Genomic DNA, 18,818 nt, shown 5'->3' on the forward strand with positions numbered 1-18,818 from the left:
CTTGCGGCACCCCACCAGTCACTGCCTGCCATTCTGAAATGGACCCGTTAATTCCTACTCTTTGCTTCCTGTCTGCCAACCAGTTCTCTACCCATGTAAATACCCCAGCCCCAATACCATGTGCTCTAATTTTGCACACTAATCTCTTGTGTGGGATCTTGTCAAAGGCTTTTTGAAAATCCAGATACACCACATCCACTGGCTCTCCCTTATCCATTCTACTTGTTACATCCTCAAAAATTCCAGAAGATTAGTCAAGCATGATTGTCCACAATGTTTCTATATTGGGGACGATCAGCCATGATCACAATGAATGGCATTGCTGGCTCAAAGGACCGAATGGCCTCCTCCTGCACCTATTTTCTATGTTTTCTATGATTTCCCCTTCATAAATCCATGCTGACCTTGCCCGATCCTGTCACTGCTTTCCAAATGCTCTGCTATTACATCTTTAATAATCAATTCAAGCATCTTCCCCACTACAATGTCAGCCTAACGGGTCTATAATTCCCTGTTTTCTCTTTCCTTCCTTTTTTTAAAGTTGGGTTACATTAGCTACCCTCCAGTCCACAGGAACTGATCCAGACTCGATGGATTGGGACTGGGATTTGACCCCACAGCCTCCAATAAAGGAGTCTTGCTATGTATTTGACCCCCTAATTACCCTGCCGTAACTCTGGGGCATGGTTCATTACAGAAAATTACACTCCCTCTTTCCATGGCTTAGTGGGTAAGAGCATGGCTAGTTTGAACGAGCCAAACAGATAGTTTGAACTCATTTTGATTCATGGGCAGTGTTAACAGCTGTTCTAAAGTAACTGAACCGTCATCTCACCAACCAGAGAGCGGTGCTGACCTCCTATCTACCTGATTGAAGATCTTTAAACTATCTTTAATCAGACTTTACTGGGCTTTATCTTATTCTAAATGTTATAGGCTTTATTCTATAACTGCACACTGGCTTAATTGTAATTATGTATAGTCTTTTCACTGACAGGATAGCGCGCAACAAAAAAGCTTTTCACTGTGCCTTGGTACACATAACAATAGTAAACTAAACTAAATTAAGGTGAACTAAACTAAACTGAAGTAGTAATGCACTGAACTGGGCAAGAGAAGGTTAGGTTAAAAATTTGGTCTGGCTTAAGGGATTCACAGGATGGTTTTTGAGGGGCTCAGATTGTCCTGACCCAAGCTCAGTTGTGATGGTAAGGAAGCTGAACAAGCAACCAGCACCTGCTGATCAGACCCAGAGAAGTAAACATAGAAACATAGAAACATAGAAAATAGATGCAGGAGGAGGCCATTTGGCCCTTCGAGCCTACATCGCCATTCATTGTGATCACGGCTGATCATCCACAATCAGTAACCCGTGCCTTCCTTCTCCCCATATCTCTTCATTTCCCTAGCCTCTAGAGCTCCATCTAACTCTCTTTTAAATCCATCCAGTGAATTGGCCTCTACTGCCTCCTGTGGCAGAGAATTCCACAAATTCACAAGGCTTTACAATTTTTAAAAAATAATAAAATCTCTTGAAAATTACCATCTGGGCAATATTTCTTTCTAGTTGTTGACGTGTTGGTGTTAAATGATCTGCTGCTTGTGTTGTTGCTGCACGCACTTCACTGGATGAAGAGCATCTAGAAATGACTGCACAGTGTGTATTTAGTTTTATAATGATAGATATAATGGATAGCGGTGGTCAGAATCAATCAGAGGAGCTCTTTGAACCAGGAGTCAAAGTTACAGACCAATCCATGGGAAAGAGGGAACCAATTGAAGGCAGTGGAGGAGAGACAAACCCTATAGGCAGGAGATAGGCAGGCAGAGCCAAGATCCAACCAGTGCTGAGACAGATAGAACAAAGGGTTAAGGGAAGGCAAAGGGCCAATAGGGAGTTAAGGAAAGGGAGAGACAAAGGCCGACTGGGGAAGACGGAGAAGAATTATATATAGTTTAAAATAATATTTATTACAATATATTTAAAAATAATACATGTATCTATTTGAAATGATCCTTTGTATTCAAATAAAAGCATAATAAATAGGTTTTTTTTCTCATCTGTCTTGTATTCTTTTCCCTCAGGCTTCAAGGATTGCCAGTTTCAGTGGATCGATAGTCAATCTCTTATGCATTCTCATCTTGGCTCGACTATATACATATCTAGCCCATTTCCTAACCAAATGGGGTAAGAACCAGTTTAATGCACACAACTCATAGCTATAACAATATGAACTATGTCATGATTCCCTAGGTCAGTCAGGTTACCTTGTTACTGCAAAGTGTGGATTGGGTATAAAGTCACTGATGTTACTGTCGTAAAACAAACACCAGAATCTTCAAGAGCTAAATTATCCAATTATTTTTCCAGAGATAATATGCCTTTGTGCCACATTCTTTCTTCTACAAAGACAATCCTCAATTCTTTGTGGTTAAGTGAACAATTATGATAAGGAATACCTTGCAGTACAGCCTGGCTGACAATGAGAGCCCACGTGCTAACAAGACAAATACACGGAGGAATGTTTGACCTGGAATCACAAAAATCAAACCCACACTGGTGCTTCTGCAGCGTTGAGGGACTGGGTGGCAAAAACAGAATTTTTGATCCAGAATTGAGAGGAAACAATAAGAACACAATAAACATATTACTTAATCTTATGCTCTCTGTTCCATTTGTTTCAGAAATGCACAGGACTCAGAGCAAGTATGAAGATGCATATATCGTCAAGGTGTTTCTGTTTCAGTTCATCAACTTCTACTCCTCGCCAATCTACATTGCTTTCTTCAAGGGCCGGTAAGGTGCATTGTCTTCATGAAAGCCAAGAACCAGTGGGTTTTGCACTGCTTTCTTCTCTAAAGCATGTCTGGGATAACATGACGGGAGGCATACGGTCCAAGACCTATGGTAGTTTTGTTCTATGATTCCAGCTGCCTGCCTGCCCCCAGTACCCGACTCAAGACTGAGAGGTGGTTTTTGAACATTGTCCCAATAGTCTGTATGGTTTCCAATATCTGTTGCCTTTGTCATTAGAAAATGAACCCTTTAATGCTTTGGCTGAGCCTAACATATTCTTACCTAATTCACAGGTCACTTAGGAGTTTTGAGCAGTAGGTCCATGTCTTTCACCCGTCCTTGTCCAGAGGTGGTGAATATAGTTGCAATAAGTTGTCTCATGACATTCTATGTTTGATGGACTCAGTAGATAACTGTTGACATTCCCAGGTTCTCATTATCCTGCCAAAGGAAGCCTTTGGTCCTGTTGAAAAGATGCTATGTGACCAGAAAGAAATGTTTTTCACTGATAGGAAGAATGTAAACATGTACAAGACAAAGATCAGAACAAAACAATTCATGTCCATGACAGAAGCAGTTGCCTTAACTTAGATCCATTTAAGATTAAATTGGATGTACATTAGCAAAACCGGGAAAAAAAACGAATAAATAGCTGATAGGGTAAGATAATAATTTACCATTCCACTCATTGTGTTCCTGCCTTCGGCATCCAGAAAAAAAATAATTTCCCAGCTCTTGTTAGACTTGAATAAGAATGAGTTAGGCTCAGCCACGTTATTAAGGATTTCTGTTTCTTTCCACCAACTAACTCCATACTCTCTCCGGAGAACATCTTTTTCTCATCTGCCAATTTAATGTGGCATGGAGCTTCTGATGACTAAGCTCACTGCAGGGAAATTGGCCTATTTCTGCACTGTAGATTCAATGTAATAAACGGGTGGTTTCAGGCCAAAACTGGGCAGTCCGACTGCTGGTTTACATCATTACATCCCTGCTCAAATTCATGCTTGTGTTTAGTGAAGCCCATCACTGGCATTTGAGTCTAACAGTTTCAGTTCTGTCATGTCTTCATGAAACTTGCAATGATCAATTACATAAGAGAAAGGTGACCCTTCAATGCTAAGTCCCCTGGTTCTTGATTCCCCTACCCTGGGTAAAAGATTCACTCTATCTATCCCCCTCATGATTTTATATATTTCTATATATGGTCACCCATCCGTGCTCTCCAGAGATGCTGCCTGTTACTCCAGCTTTTTGTGTCTATCTGCTATATGATCATCAGCCTCCTTTGCTCCAAGGAATAAAGTCCACGTCTGACCAACCTTTCCCGATAGCTCAGGCCCTCTGGTCATGGCAACATCCTCGTAAAGCTTCTCAGCCCCCTTTCCAGCTTAATGAAGCCGTCAAACCTGCTTTGTCCACTCTTTTAGGCACAGGTCTATTTCTCTACAATTAATCCCACACCCCTGCTCTTGGTTCACTGCTCTTAATTTTACAGCTAATATTTCTATGTTTTGTGAAAATTGCCATTAAACCTACTTTGCCCACTCGTTTAGGCTGTGCAAACAAAAACAAATCTTTCTGCTTTTTGCCAATTGCCATAATCTTTCCAGTGACGGGTTGACCAATAATGAACACAACAATCCAAATGCGGCATCACCAATTGTCTTGTACAACTACAACACAATGTCCCAACTTCTATACTCACTACCTTGACTGATCAATGCCAATGTACCAACTGCCTTCTTGACCACCTTATCCTTCTATGATGCCACTTTCAAGGAACTGCACTCCTAGATCACTCTGATCTACAACACTCATCAGAGCCCTACCATTCACTGTGAAGACCCTGCTGTGAATTCCTTGGTGCTTCTTGGGGGCTGACAGGGGGCTGACAGGTGATCTTATAGAGGTGTATAAAATAATTTTTCTGCTCACCATATATCAGCAACTTCAATCACAAAAGCCTCGTTGTATCAGTGTTCTGGCAGAAAACGTGCAAGTCAATGGTTTCATGTAGTGTGTGCAGCAGTGGCAAGATCTAAAAGCAAAACAAAATAGATGCAGGAAATCTGAAGTAAAACAGAAAATGCTGGTGATAATCAGCAGCAATCAAGTGGAGTAAGGAAGTGAAGAGAGCTCCGGTGATCCAAAGAGAGTTACCTTGAAATGTTAACTCTGTTTCTCTTTCCTGCTGCATGTGGAAAAATCCAAATGGTTCCTTAGGACTTATACATCATCATCCTTGGTGTCATAGTCATAAAGTTGTATAGCAAGGAAACAGACACTTCAGCCCACTACCAAACTCCCATTTATACTAATCCCATTTATTCTTCTCACCACATTCTCTTCATTCCGCCCAGATTCTACAACTTATCTACACACTAGGGGCAAATTACATCAACCAAATATCCTATCGATCTGCATGTCTGGAATGTGGGGGAAACTGAAACACCAGTAATCATAAGGAGATTGTGCAAAATCCACACAAACAGCATCCAAGGACAAGACTGAACCCCTGTCTCTAGTGCCGAGAGGCAGCAGCTCTATTGGCTGCACTACTGTCCAGAATCTCACTAGAATTCTGGATTCAAAACCTATCTTGTATTCAATTCATTTTATGTTGTTGAAGTTCTAAACCTATTTCCATTGTATTCTGTTCCTTAGATTTATTGGTTATCCTGGAGGCTATATAACACTGTTTGGGGTCAGAAACGAAGCTGTGAGTATATAATTATAGCATTCTACAAAGAGCGTTATTACATGTTTTCAGATGTTTAGTCCAGCGATGCAAATCCTGGGACATGGTAGGACAGAAACGGACACCATCGAAGGCAACATTATTTGTGCTAGAACCTGATCTATCAAACTTGTATTGGAAAGCATGATCTTTGTAGAGAGTGGGATGGAAGTGGTTTTGGAAGATGATGGGGCAAGGTTACATTTATACTCCAGACCTTTGTTTTTTCAGCCCCAGTGAGGTATTCAGTGAGGGAAGTGTATTGCAATCAGTCTCAAAGAAACCAATTGGCATCTCCGACGTGCCCCTTGATGGCTTTTGTCCTTTTCTTAAGTGGGTGGCATCTGCTCTTTCCCACAGAACAGAGAGGGGTGCAGGATCTTACTCCCACTGTTAGATAAGCACCACGTTGTCCTATGACAGATGAGGTTCCCTGGACATTTATCCCTGGATTTATTGACATTTTAGGATTTGTGGCAAGCTGTCCAGCCCAGAAAGGTTACTCCCCAACTAAAACACTTTCCAGAGAGGGCACATCATCAAAGGGGAGCCTTATCTTATTTTACTAACCCACTCCTCTGCCTACTGCTTGACTCTTGGCATTGCTTTTGCTGCAAGAATGCGTTGAATGGAGCACTTAGTTTTTCAACTGTGTGCAATCTCACCAATGTATTTCAGAGCATCTCTCCCTGCTAGAATTCTGAACCCTTCTTGAAACAAATATTTTACATAAAGCATTAACCTGAGTTCCATAGAATTAAAAAAAAATCATGTATCAGTAAAACAATCAAACGATAGCAAGCAAACAATTAACAATCCCTTTAAAATCTGCACCTTATACTCACGTAAAGTTAGTGATTATGACCCACCCATTAGAATCATAGAGTCATACAGCAGGGAAACTGACCTTTTGGCCCAACATGCCCACACCGACCAAGATGTCCATTGACAACCCACTGTAGAACAGGCCATTACATCTCGATCCCTGGCAGCACTGCTTTAACAAGATCTTCCAAGGCAGTGGATAGAAACTAGACAGATATATTCCACATGAACAAATTGCATAAAAAATTGCAACCTGCATTTGAGAGTTACAGCATGATTCTGTTTCGCACTCTTTAATATCTTTACAATAAATGTTTTGATGTGTTGGAGTATTAATCACATTAACATCTATTAGTTTGGAAAATTGGGTAAACAGGCTCCACCAAAGTCCACAACATGCTTTTATTGCATGTGGTCTGAATCATATTACTGTTCATGGGAGCTATCTATGCATAAAAAGACTTTCCTTTTTTCCCTCCAACATTTCAGGATTCAATGTAATTCATAGCTGTAATAAATTTTGGGATTAAAAATAAAAAATGCTGCAAACACCCAGCAGGTCAGGCAGCTTCTATGGAAAGAGAGAGACAAGAGTTAACATTTCAGTCGATGGCCTTAAAGTCAGCAATCTGAAATATAAATGATTTGTCTGTTCACAGATGCTACCTGACTTGCTGAGTGTTTCCAGCATTTCTTTTCAATGCAGATTTCCAGCATCTGCTATTTTGTTTTGTTTTTTGAAGAATTTCAGGATATTCTAAAGTGAATACAGAACTCCTATAATTGCAGGTCTATCTTTTAATGATCTCCTCCACTATTTATTGACCTATGTCCCTGTTAAGCCCAAGACAAAGTATCAGTTCCTCTTCTTTTCCAGTGTGGACCTGGTGGCTGTCTGATCGAACTGGCTCAGGAATTACTTATTATCATGGTTGGAAAGCAATTAATTAATAATATGCAGGAGTTTATCATCCCGTGAGTATCTGCTAAAAGGGGAAACTGGTAAACACTGATATTATGAATCTAAATATCAATGATCTTTGAACCAAATCATGGTTCTTTTGTGATCATAATTATTGCCCACTGGTTGCACTGCCATGATCCAGCACCATGTCACTGCCATCCTCAAGCAGGGCAAGAGCAAGAGATGCAGCATTGTCTTCCACTTGCTGCGCTCCCGGATATAGTTCCAGTTGATTCTTCCCATTCGTGTTGTTGCCCTCACAGCGATGAAGCATGGAAACAAACCCTTTGGCCCGCATGCCCATGCCAACCATCTATCTACAATAACAGCATTTTCTACTCTCCATCTGCCTGCATTTGGCCCATATCCCTCTAAACCTGTTTTATCCATGCACCTGTCTAAATGTTTCTTAAACGTTGGATAGCATGTCTTTGGTAAGTGGGGAAACCAGAGCACTTGGTGGAAAAACCACACAGTCACAAGGAGAGCATACAAGCTCTGCACAGACAACACTTGAGATGGGGTGTTGTGGCTATATTTGCCGTATTAAATATATGATTTTCAGGGTATTTTTCAATGGGACTCTTTTATATAAAGATAAAAGTCAAGTCATCTCGAGCAATGACAGTTTGAATATAGTCAAAAGCACAGCGTGTGAAAATAAAATAAAATACTGGAAATACTCAGCATTTCAGGCATCTTTGGTGGAGGGAGAAACAACTAATATTTCAGGTTGATATCCTTTCACCAGATCATATTTGAGGGCAATTCCCCTGACATCAGGTAATCGACCTGTTCATTCCGATTTCATTCTACGATGCAGCTTGATCTGCTGTGTGGTTCCAGCATTCTCTGTGTATCTTTGCTTTACATTCCACATGAAGCCGGTCTGGATTGCTGACAGTAGCTTCAGATGTTTCAGGTTAGGCTACATGTGTGTGAAGATCCTGAAGATGTGATCAGTTAAACAGAGTAATGGCAGCTTCACCCACAGTACCGTCAGCGCATCAGTCAGACGTGAGATATCCTCTAAACTCTATTGCATCCAGTGTTCCCAATGTGGCCTCCTTTACATCGGCAAGAACCAGCAAAGACTCGGCAACTATTTCGCCGAGCAAGCACTTGGTCCGTCAATAGACAAAAGCCAACAGGTGCTGGAGTAGGCCATTCGGCCCTTTGAGCCAGCACCGCCATTCAATGTGATCATGGCTGATCATCCACAATCAGTACCCTGTTCCTGCCTTCTCCCCATATCCCTTGACTCCGCTATCTTTAAGAGCTCTGTCTAGCTCTCTCATGAAAGCATCCAGAGAGCCAGCCTCCACCGCCCTCTGAAGCAAAGAATTCCACAGACTCACAACTGTGTGAAAAAGTGTTTCCTCATCTAAATGGCTTACCCCTTATTCATAAAACTGTGCCCCCTGGTTCTGGAATCCCCCAACATCAGGAACATGTTTCCTGCCTCTAGCGTGTCCAAACCCTTAATAATCATATATGTTTCAATAAGATTCCCTCTCATCCTTCTAAATTCCAGAGTATACAAGCCTAGTCGCTCCATTCTATCAACATATGACAGTCCTGCCATTCCGAGAATTAACCTGGTGAATCTACGCTGCACTCCCTCAATAGCAAGAATGTCCTTCTTTAAATTGAGAGACCAAAACTGCACACAAAACTCCAGGTGTAGTCTCACTAGGCCCCTGTACAACTGCAGAAGGACCTCTTTGCTCATATACTCCTCTTGTTATGAAGGCCAACATGCCATTTGCTTTCTTCACTGCCTGCTGACTGGATCTCCCAGTTGCTAACCATTTTAATTCCCTCTCCATTCCCAGACTGACCTTTCTGTCCTGGTACTCTTCCATTTGCATTTCTTTTATCCTTATTTCACACCTTTTGTCTTTTCATCTTTGGTCTTTGTCCAACATCTGCCTATCAACCCCCCACCCCACTCATCTGTATCCACCCATAACTCCACCAGCTTTGTGTATGGGAAGGAATTGCAGATGCTGGTTTAAACCGAAGATAGACACAAAAAGTTGGAATAACACAGCGGGTCAGACAGCATCTCTGGAGAAAAGAAACGGTGACATTTTTTGTTGAGGCTCTTCTTTATACCAGGGCTTGTTTCCTTTGTCTCCTCCTTTCCAGCTCCCTTCACATCCCTCCCCCACTACAATGAATCTGAGGAAGGGTCCTGGCCCAAAATGTCACCTATCCATGTTCTCCCAAGGGGACTTAAATGACTTTTATGAAAGTGTATTTTATTGAAATAGTTAGTTTTTACTTATTTCTTTACTTTATTGATCAGGAAGATTAAAGTTTGGTGGGAGAAGCATAAATGGAAGACTGCGGTCAAGGATGAGGCCAATCCAACACTTCAGCCCTGGGAGCAGGATTACAGACTGCTGTACTGTGAAGGGCTCTTTGAAGAGTATCTTGAGATGGGTAGGTAGCATTTTGTGTCTCAAATGGGAATCAGTTCATGGGCATGAGAAAACGTCATAACTTGCGAGGCTTTGAAGATATGGCCCTGCTCATCTCTTAATATAATCATGATTAGTACATTAAAAAATGTGTTATTTTTTAAGATCTTTAAAAAAAATTCCTTTGCTCTCATGCTGTGTCTTAGATCAGTAATTGCACTCTAGAGTTTACGAGCATCTATACCACCCTCTCTGTGTTAGTCATGGAAGGATTGAGAAGAGCAAACTTTTCTATACAGTGTGGGGAAAAATAAAGAAAGATGCCTTTGAACCAGCGGAAACTATGGGCCACTGTAATGTAAATAATATTATGTCATAGAGCAGATGAAGTGTCCAGTCTCCAGCTTAATTAGGTCAAGTTGTAATGTCAGTTGTCAAGTTGGTCAAATCGAGCCATCCACAGTGGATGTTATGATAAATGACAAATCACAGTTTATGATAAATGATAAAGGGAATAACGTTTAGTGTAAGATAATTTCCAATAAAGTCCGATCAAAGATAGTCCGATGGTCTCCAATGAGGTAGATAGTCGTTCAGGACTGCTCTCTAATTTGTGACAGGATGGTTCAGTTGTCTGATAACTGCTGGGAAGAAACTGTCACAGAATCTGGAGGTGTGCGTTTTCACACTTCTATACCTCTTGCCTGATGGGAGAGGGGAGAAGAGAACGTGGCTGAGGTGCGACTCATTCTTGATTATATTGGTGGCCTTGCCAAGGCAGCATGAGGTGTGAATGGAGTCAATTGAAGGGGGGTTGGTTTGTGTGATGATCCGGGCTGCGTCCACAATTCTCTACAATTTCTTGCGGTCTTGGATGGAGCTGTTCCCTAACCTTTCCTCACCGGCTAACTTTATCCACATCAGTGTGATAGCGAGTATTTGCTTGCGTGTGTGCCGCGTGCGCCTATATGTTTGTGTGTCTGCTTGTCTGAGCTTGGTTGTGTCTGTGAGTGTGCGCCTAGGTTTTGTTATGGGTATGTGCCTGTATGTCTGGGTTTGTTTTTTGTGCAAGATGGTGTGCCTGGGTTTGGTTATGTATGTGCCCAGGGTGAAACTCATTTGTCCTTCAAAATAATATTGTGGACAGTTGTGTGGTGCCACAAGATGTAAAGGCAAAGTATGCTCAGTGTTTTTTCTGGAGTAACGGTGAATTAGTCTGTTACTTGGAGAATCCGATAGATTTTTAACACTGTCATTGGAGTGACATTGGGGATCAGCTACTGATTATAACCAAACTCGATTGGTTTGGGTCTGTTACACAGAGAGTAATGGTACCTCAGATCATCATGCATAGAAAGCAATGGTGGTTGTAGCTCTTCATCAATTCAGTTGAAATGTTGACATCACTGACAGCTCTAGCCCAACCTCGAAGAGCCGAATGGCCTCCTCCTGCACCTATTTTCTATGTTTTCAGGTGCATCTCTTGTTATGATGTGGTCGTCTGATGGGCAGTAAGATAGAAATTGCAGATTTCATATCAGCTTTATATGATAGTCCATTCATCTTCTGCGTCAGAATCAATAAAGAGCGCAAGACCTTGATGAGGATCAGTCCGTGGCCTAGGGTTCACCCCTTGCATTAAAGGTGGCTGCATTGCCACTTTTAAGCTGACCTGCCCATTCAGGTGGGTGAGAAAGATCTCGGCACAGTCTGAATGAATTTTCTTGAAAGTCTGACCTCAGTTCATCTGATCAATTATCTTATTTACTGTGCAAGTGAGCTTGAAATGTGGAAAATGGACAAAGGATCAAACTGTTCTGAAGGCAAACAGTTTAGAAGTAGTTTCAGTCATTCTGAGGAAGCAAAAAACACTAAATGAAACCATTTTCTTTAACACCGGGGGTGTGTATTGCTAGCGATCTCTTTTGATGGTTGTTGTGTCTTGCTTTATTCTGCAGTCCTCCAGTTTGGATTCATCACCATCTTCGTGGCTGCTTGCCCGCTGGCCCCTTTGTTTGCCCTTTTCAATAACTGGGTGGAAACCCGCCTGGATGCCAACAAGTTTATCTGCAAGTATCGGCGGCCGGTTGTGAAACATGCAGATGGGATCGGAATCTGGTTCAACATCCTGGAGATCATCACCACGATAGCAGTAATTAGTAATGTGAGCATGGTGGCATCTGACTTCTACTTTATCTGGCCCTTAATCTGCAAAATGTTAAGGACTCCCTTTCCAGATGTTCCCATTACATTCATTTTCTTGTATGTTGTTCCCATTGCAAGTTCATTGATATTTTCTTTGTGCAGATTCTTTGAGCCATGCAGACAGACAAATCCCAGGGTAAATTTGTGTCACTTATTAGCTGATCTCTGTAGTTGCCCTGTTGTTGCTCGATCGCCCAGCACAGAAACCCAGAGGAAGATGGAGAGAAACATTAGGAAAGGTTCTGACTCCTGATCTATGATCAGTGGCTTGAGGAGAATTGGTATGGGTATTAGTTTATTCTTGACATATATACTACCAAACTACAGTAAAAAATGTTGTTTTGCATACTATCCAAGCAAATACATACATACCATACGTGAGTGCATCAGGTTCTGCAAAAGAGAGAATAAAAAGAGGGCAGAATATAATGTTAAACCACAGCAAAGGTGCAGACTTAAAGTGCAGGGACAGCATTGGTAGATTGGGACATTGCGGCAACGTACTTCATACCTGGAGACATTGTCTGTGGACTTGCTAAAGAGTGACAAAGATGTACACTGTGACCAAACTGCCTGATTGCACAAGAGTTTGTAGTCTGAAGAAGGGGTTTGACCCGAAACGTTGCCTATTTCCTTCGCTCCATAGATGCTGCCTCACCTGCTGAGTTTCTCCAGCAATTTTGTCTACCGCTTGATCCTGATTGCACAACCTGTGCACCAATTCCTCATGGGACTGCATGGACTCTGCACGATCTGACTGTGGACTGGCTGCGTGGTCTGACTGCACACACTCTGTGTGGACTGGCTGCGTGGACTTGGCAGAGTCTGATTGCATGGACCTACTGCATAAACTGCTGCACCGACTGTCTCTGTAGTCAGCCTGTATGGGTTATCTTGGTCTGTCTTATCTCTCATAGGCTAAATAAACATTTGTATGAGGCATTGAAGATAAACCCCAGTCTACTTATTTTGCAGATTGTCAAACTTTCCCTCTAAGTAGATGTAACTTAAATCCATTAAGCACGGGGGAGCCCATTGGTGTAGCAGGATGGGCCACTGCTTTGCAGCACCAGAGGGCTGGGTTCAATCATGACCTCAAATGCTGAATGTGTGGAGATGACACACTTTCTCAGTCATCCCATGGGTTTCCTCTGGATACTCGGGTTTTCACTGAAGGTGTGCAGGCTGCTTGGTTAACTAGTCGCTGTAATTGACCCTCGTTTGTAGGTGAGTGGTAGAATCTGAGAGATGATGAGAATGAGAAGAATAAAAATGGGATCTGTGTAGGATGGTCAGCATGACTCAGTGGGCTGAAGGACTTGTTTTTATGCTGTATCTCAATAACAGCATGACTGGGGATTAAGTTCTGCCATTTTATTTTGCATGGAAGTGTAATTTTCTCTTCATTTCAAATTATTTGAATCACAAATCTTTGCTTTGATCTGGGCAAATAGACCATGCAAAAACTGTTTGCCATAGTCTAGCTGTGTCTCTATAGAATATCCAGATACATATATAATTGCAATGTTGTCGCTCCAATCTTGAGTTGTGATACTGGAGCAAGTGATGAAGACATCATCTAGCCCAGATGGGCCACAGAATGCCTCGTATTATTCAGTGTGAATGGGCTGTGATGAAAATGTAGTAATATGTAAGTAATGTCAGCTCCTCCATCCTTTACAGTTACCACCCCACCCCCGGTCTCCCTGCTTTCCTTGAAATTGTTCTTGCCTCCCTAATCTCTGTGTGAATTCATCAAATTGAATTTCCACCTGTTCCTCAGCATCAGCCACATAAGGACACAAAGTTGTGGGATAATCAAGCGGGTCAAGCAGCAGCTCTGGAGAATATCGATAGGCGACGTTTGGACCGGAACCCTTCTTCAGACTGATCAGCCATGATCACAAACAGTTAGCTCTGTATTTGTGACCACTGTGATCCATCCCTTCTCCTTTTTCCTCCAGCTTTTTGATCATATTATTCTCCCTTTCATGGTTCAGTTTTAATATGTTCATATCTCCTCACGCCCATTCTCTATCCATCTAGCGGTAACCAAAGAACACGTACTGGTTTCTCTTCCCATTCTCAGTGGTTACTATTGATGGTTCCTAAGGATTTGTCTATGGTTCTTTCTTGTGGTTGTCCCTCAACAACATCATCACGTAACGTGTAATTTCCACACGTTGGCAGACAATATCTAGCTTCATCTTCTCTTGGTGCTTCTCCAAAATTCATTTTTCTGTTTTATTTCAAGTTTCCTGCAACTGTAGTTTTTTTTTTCATTTTTTGTTTGTTGTGCTTCATTCCGCCCTTGTCAGATGTTTAGGTCCCAAATGATGGAATTGTGTGTCCAAGCGTTCTGCTCCTCGACATGTCCCTCTTCCTGATAATATATATCTCTATAACCAAGGATTTCAATACTTCTCCCAATGTCTCTTCATGTTCCATGGGGTGCAAACTTGTGCTGTGCAGATATTTATACATATCAATATAAGTAGGCATGTTACAAAACTCACCTTCAGCGCCGCTGCAGTTCTGCCACTGGCCGTGTGCGTGACTTTGGTGCCTTTGAGAGGGGGGCAGGTTTAAAATGCCGTTTTTCTCCAGCCTGTTGAAATCGATCTTTCTCAGGCTGTTTAGCTGCTGAAGAATAATCGCTCCGACAGCCGTTTTATCAAGTTTATTAAAATTAGCTCTGGATAATTTAATAGCAGGAGTAAATTAAAAATAATCTTCTAAAGCCGTCAACGGGACGGATCTCATGTACGGGACAAAGCAAGGTAAGCCGTTTATTTTTACATATAAACGTGCTTCTTAGGATGCCTTTAATCAAAATTTCACGTTGCGAAAAGGTGATTTATTTCCCCATACGAACCAGCAGTATTTTACCTGCCGATATGGGGTTTAAATACATCGCAAATGCAACATTCCAATTGATCGCGTTCCACAAAAACCCACTCGCAAGATGATTGAAATGGCCATTAATTTACGGGAATTAAACACTAAATTCCTTCCATTTGGCCTATAAATTCATGACAATGGGATTTGAAAATCATGTTATATTGTGAATTCATGTGTGAATGTTATTTGGACACAGGCTATTTAAATATGTTAACCTTTTCTTAAGAAATGGATAGATGTTTAGATCTAGTAATTGAATTTTGTAATTAGCTACAATTAGGTAACTAACTAATTATAAGCTTTAATTTCAGGTCATCCAAGTAAGATTGTTTATTATTTGTTTCAGAATGCTTCAATCTATAATAACTGAAAATTTCATTCAGTTCTCTTAATTTTTAAAAAGGTTATGGGCTTTTGACTGTCCTTGATCACAGCTTTTGAGTTAAGTCAATGGAAAAGCAATAGGGAACAAGATGCTAATTTCCAAGTATGAAAATGACCATAACTTTTTTAATACTGAAGATATGAAAGTGAATTAGGTGTCAAATTAAACTTCTTATTATGCTTTATCTGATGGGATAAATTGCAGACTTGATTTTAAAATCTCAAAATTTTGTAATTGCTAATATAAGTTGTTCATTTAGCAACCTACTGGATCCTTTGAAGTGTCTGACATATTCTCTCAACAGGCCTTTTTGATAGCATTCACGTCAGATTTTCTGCCTCGCCTCTACTACAGCTACACTTACAGAAGTGACCTAACTGGCTACATTAACTTCACCTTGGCATACTCTCCCCCCAGTTTCAAGGACTTGAACCAGACCATGTGCAGGTAAGGCATAATCAGGGAGAAAAATGGAATGGGGGAATAATCAATGAGTCTTCAATGAGTTCTCCAGGCAAGACTCATGGTGCTCTTAGTCCACTCAGACCTGTGTTTCCCAATAGCCCAACTATATAAAATACAAGATCAAAACATTAAATAACTAATAAATAAATAACTAATAAATAAATAAATAAAATAAACGTGCCCCTGGGATGTGGAAGGGGTATAAATGCCTTGGGTATAATTATTTGAGTTAAAATAGGGTCTGCGCGAGGTCATCTGGTAAAGACTGTTCTGACGTAGATGGCTAAAGGTGCACCAATGCCAGCAATCTCCCTGCGCCTTACCCAATAAATCAAAGATTTCAATCTAATCTCAGTTTTCAGAGCCTATTCACAGAGATATTAATAGGTTATGAAAGTAAAAGATCATGGCAAGTAGATTTCAACATAGGCAGATTTAAGGCTCATTTATATATAGAGTCCTTTAGCTGAGCTACAAAAAAGGTTTGAATAGAGAACGTCCTATGGTTACCAAAGGTGAAATGCTAGTAAAGATTCAATGAGACTTGTAATGCATGTAAGCAGATCATTAAATTATCATGGAAGGTATGGAAAATAAACAGCAAGCTTACTGGAATTTTGACAATTTATGTCCGGAGGATTAGAGTTTGAGGGGACCATGAGCGGAAACCCCGGGGGGGGGGGAACAAGAGGGTCACTTCCCTTCCATGTTTTGAGAGGTGGTGGACAATTCCCCCCCCTCCCATGTTTTGTAATCCGGATTCTGAAATACGGTGAACAAAAAATCTATTAACAATCTCCGCTTTCCACGAGACAGTGGGGGGGGGGGGGGACTGATGATCGAGGGCGCCGATTGGACGAGAGATATGTCGGTCAGCAGGCAGTGTGGGGGGGGGGGGAAACATGATGGTTCAGTGCGATGATTAGAGGAGGGAGGCGTCCTGGTGGAGCAAAGATCATAGAGCATGAATCGGCCCGTTCGCGGGGCCTTTCATCGCTCGGTCCAGCGCGACTTAAAATCGGCTGCGGGATCTTCCACCGCTCCGCGGTCAAATTGCTGCGTCGAAGCGATCGAGGCCCCCGCCAGGCGATGAAAGGCCCTGCGAACGGGCCGATTCAAGCCCCACGATTCGGGGCAGACGAAGCTGCTGTTGCTGGAGTTTGGAGTCGGTCACCAACCAGGTCAGCTCCCGATGTTACCGTCCACAGGGCTCACGGCCGAAGCCTTGCGTGCGTGTGTGCGCGTGTGTGTCTGTGCACGTGCGGTCACAAAGAAATGTCCCCCCATGTTGTGATAGCGATTTCCGCCCCTGGAGGGGACTAACGTTATGCTACAGCTGTACATTCTAGTTCTGGGCAATGCACTTTGAAAATATATATTGGCCTTGAGGGACAGTAGATTTGAATTAACTTAGATTTGATGCATGGTGAAAGACTATGCAAACCAAAGTCATATTTTCCTGGTATTTAGAAAATTAAGTGAAGATATGCTTAAACACTCCAAGAAATTAAAGTGAACCAAGAGGGTTAAAGGTCAACTCACCCTGGGTTCTACCACTCCTCTGCACAAGGAGGCGTTTACCACAGCCATTAACCTACCAACCAACCATTTAGATGTGGGAGGAAATCAGAACACCCGCAGTAAAGGAGAATGTCCAAACGCCACATAAACAGCACAGTAGGTCAGTATTGTGAGGTCTACTAGCCAGGCCTCTGTACCATTGAAAAGCAAAAGAGTAGGCAGGACATTGTTCAGTATAAAACTGCAAGTAAACAAAGGAAGCTGCAAAGATATGTTGACTGTGGCTGTTGGCAAATTACATTAAAAGGTATGACAGTGGAAGGCAATGATAAGCATTAAAAAAAATACAAATAATTGCAAGGTACCATTATGGTACAAAAAAAATCAATAGGAAAAGTGATTTCTTTAAAAGGGAAGATCAAAGATTGCCCCAATCCAAGGGAAAGTTGCTGGAAATAACCATCACTTGAAGGATTGTAGCATTTTAGAGCTTAGCAAGGGGGAGCGAGAAATTGGCAAAGGGAAGATAGAATCTAAAGAGAATCATAAACTCAGTTTGGATAATCTTCTATAATCATGTAAAAAGAAAAAGCAAAGATTAAATGTGATTTCCTTAAAGGCAGTAAAATTTATAATGGGGAGACAGGAGAAATTATAATCGGGAATAAGGAACTGTTAAATGAACTAAACAAACATGTGTCTGTCTTCAAGGAAAAAGACAAAAAACTTGTCAGAAGTATTAGAGAAGCAATGATCTAAAGAAAATAAGAAACTAAATAAAATTAGTTAAAAAAAACTACCAGGTAAGTCAGAGACTGAAAGCCAACAAATCCCAAGGTTCCAGTGATCTACATCTCAGAATTTTGAAAATGGTAACTATAGAAAAAGAAGTTATCACCTTCCAAACTTCTTTTGATTTTGAAATAATTCCTGCAAATTAGAAGATAGCAAATACAACCCCACCATTTAGGAGGGAGACAGAATAAGGGAACTCTTGACCTGTCACCTTCCCTCAATGGGGGGGGGGGGGGGGGGGGGGGGGGGGGGGGGGGGAAGGGGGGAATCTGTAATTAAGGTTTTGAGAGTACAACTCGAAAAGTATAACTGGATTATGTAGGTATATAAAAGCCAAGGTTTTTCTTGTCCACTGGTCAACTCAACTGGAAAGAGAGGAAAATCAGGTTTGCCCAATCTCACTTAGTTTGGGGCATATGGCTAGTAGCGTTGATGAGGATGAACAGGAGAGTTGACCAGTGTGTGAGACTTAGCTATATTTTCAGAAAGCTTTGATAAGGTCCCACATAGGAGCTTGTTCAATTAGGTTAAAGCACATGGAATTAGTGGTAATACACTTTATTCATTTTTTGGGATCTGGGTATTAGTGCAATGCTAATATTGATTGTCCTTGAAGGTAGTATTGAACCACTTTCTTAGCTTCTGTAATCATAGTCATAGCATCATACTGCATGGGGCGAGGCCAGTTACCCCCCATAACATCCTTGCTGACCCGTGAGCACCCTTCTATATTCATTCAATTTCTCAGCATTAGGTCTATAGCGTTCTAAGAAGAAGCAATTCAAGTGCTCATC

At 41.6% G+C, this 18,818-nt stretch overlaps 1 protein-coding gene across 1 annotated transcript in view; it reads left to right on the forward strand.

Moving 5' to 3' along the window:
* Window positions 1-18,818, forward strand: part of ano7 (anoctamin 7) — a 64,087-nt gene that overhangs the window by 34,527 nt on the left and 10,742 nt on the right. The window contains exons 13-19 of the mRNA XM_033031613.1: window positions 2,086-2,188; window positions 2,686-2,797; window positions 5,465-5,519; window positions 7,240-7,337; window positions 9,638-9,774; window positions 11,711-11,916; window positions 15,548-15,690. Coding sequence (XP_032887504.1) covers window positions 2,086-2,188; window positions 2,686-2,797; window positions 5,465-5,519; window positions 7,240-7,337; window positions 9,638-9,774; window positions 11,711-11,916; window positions 15,548-15,690 — 854 coding nt within the window. The remainder of the gene's footprint in view (window positions 1-2,085; window positions 2,189-2,685; window positions 2,798-5,464; window positions 5,520-7,239; window positions 7,338-9,637; window positions 9,775-11,710; window positions 11,917-15,547; window positions 15,691-18,818) is intronic.

Source organism: Amblyraja radiata, chromosome 13, assembly GCF_010909765.2.
Source record: "Amblyraja radiata isolate CabotCenter1 chromosome 13, sAmbRad1.1.pri, whole genome shotgun sequence".
NCBI classification, from domain to species: Eukaryota; Metazoa; Chordata; class Chondrichthyes; order Rajiformes; family Rajidae; genus Amblyraja; species Amblyraja radiata.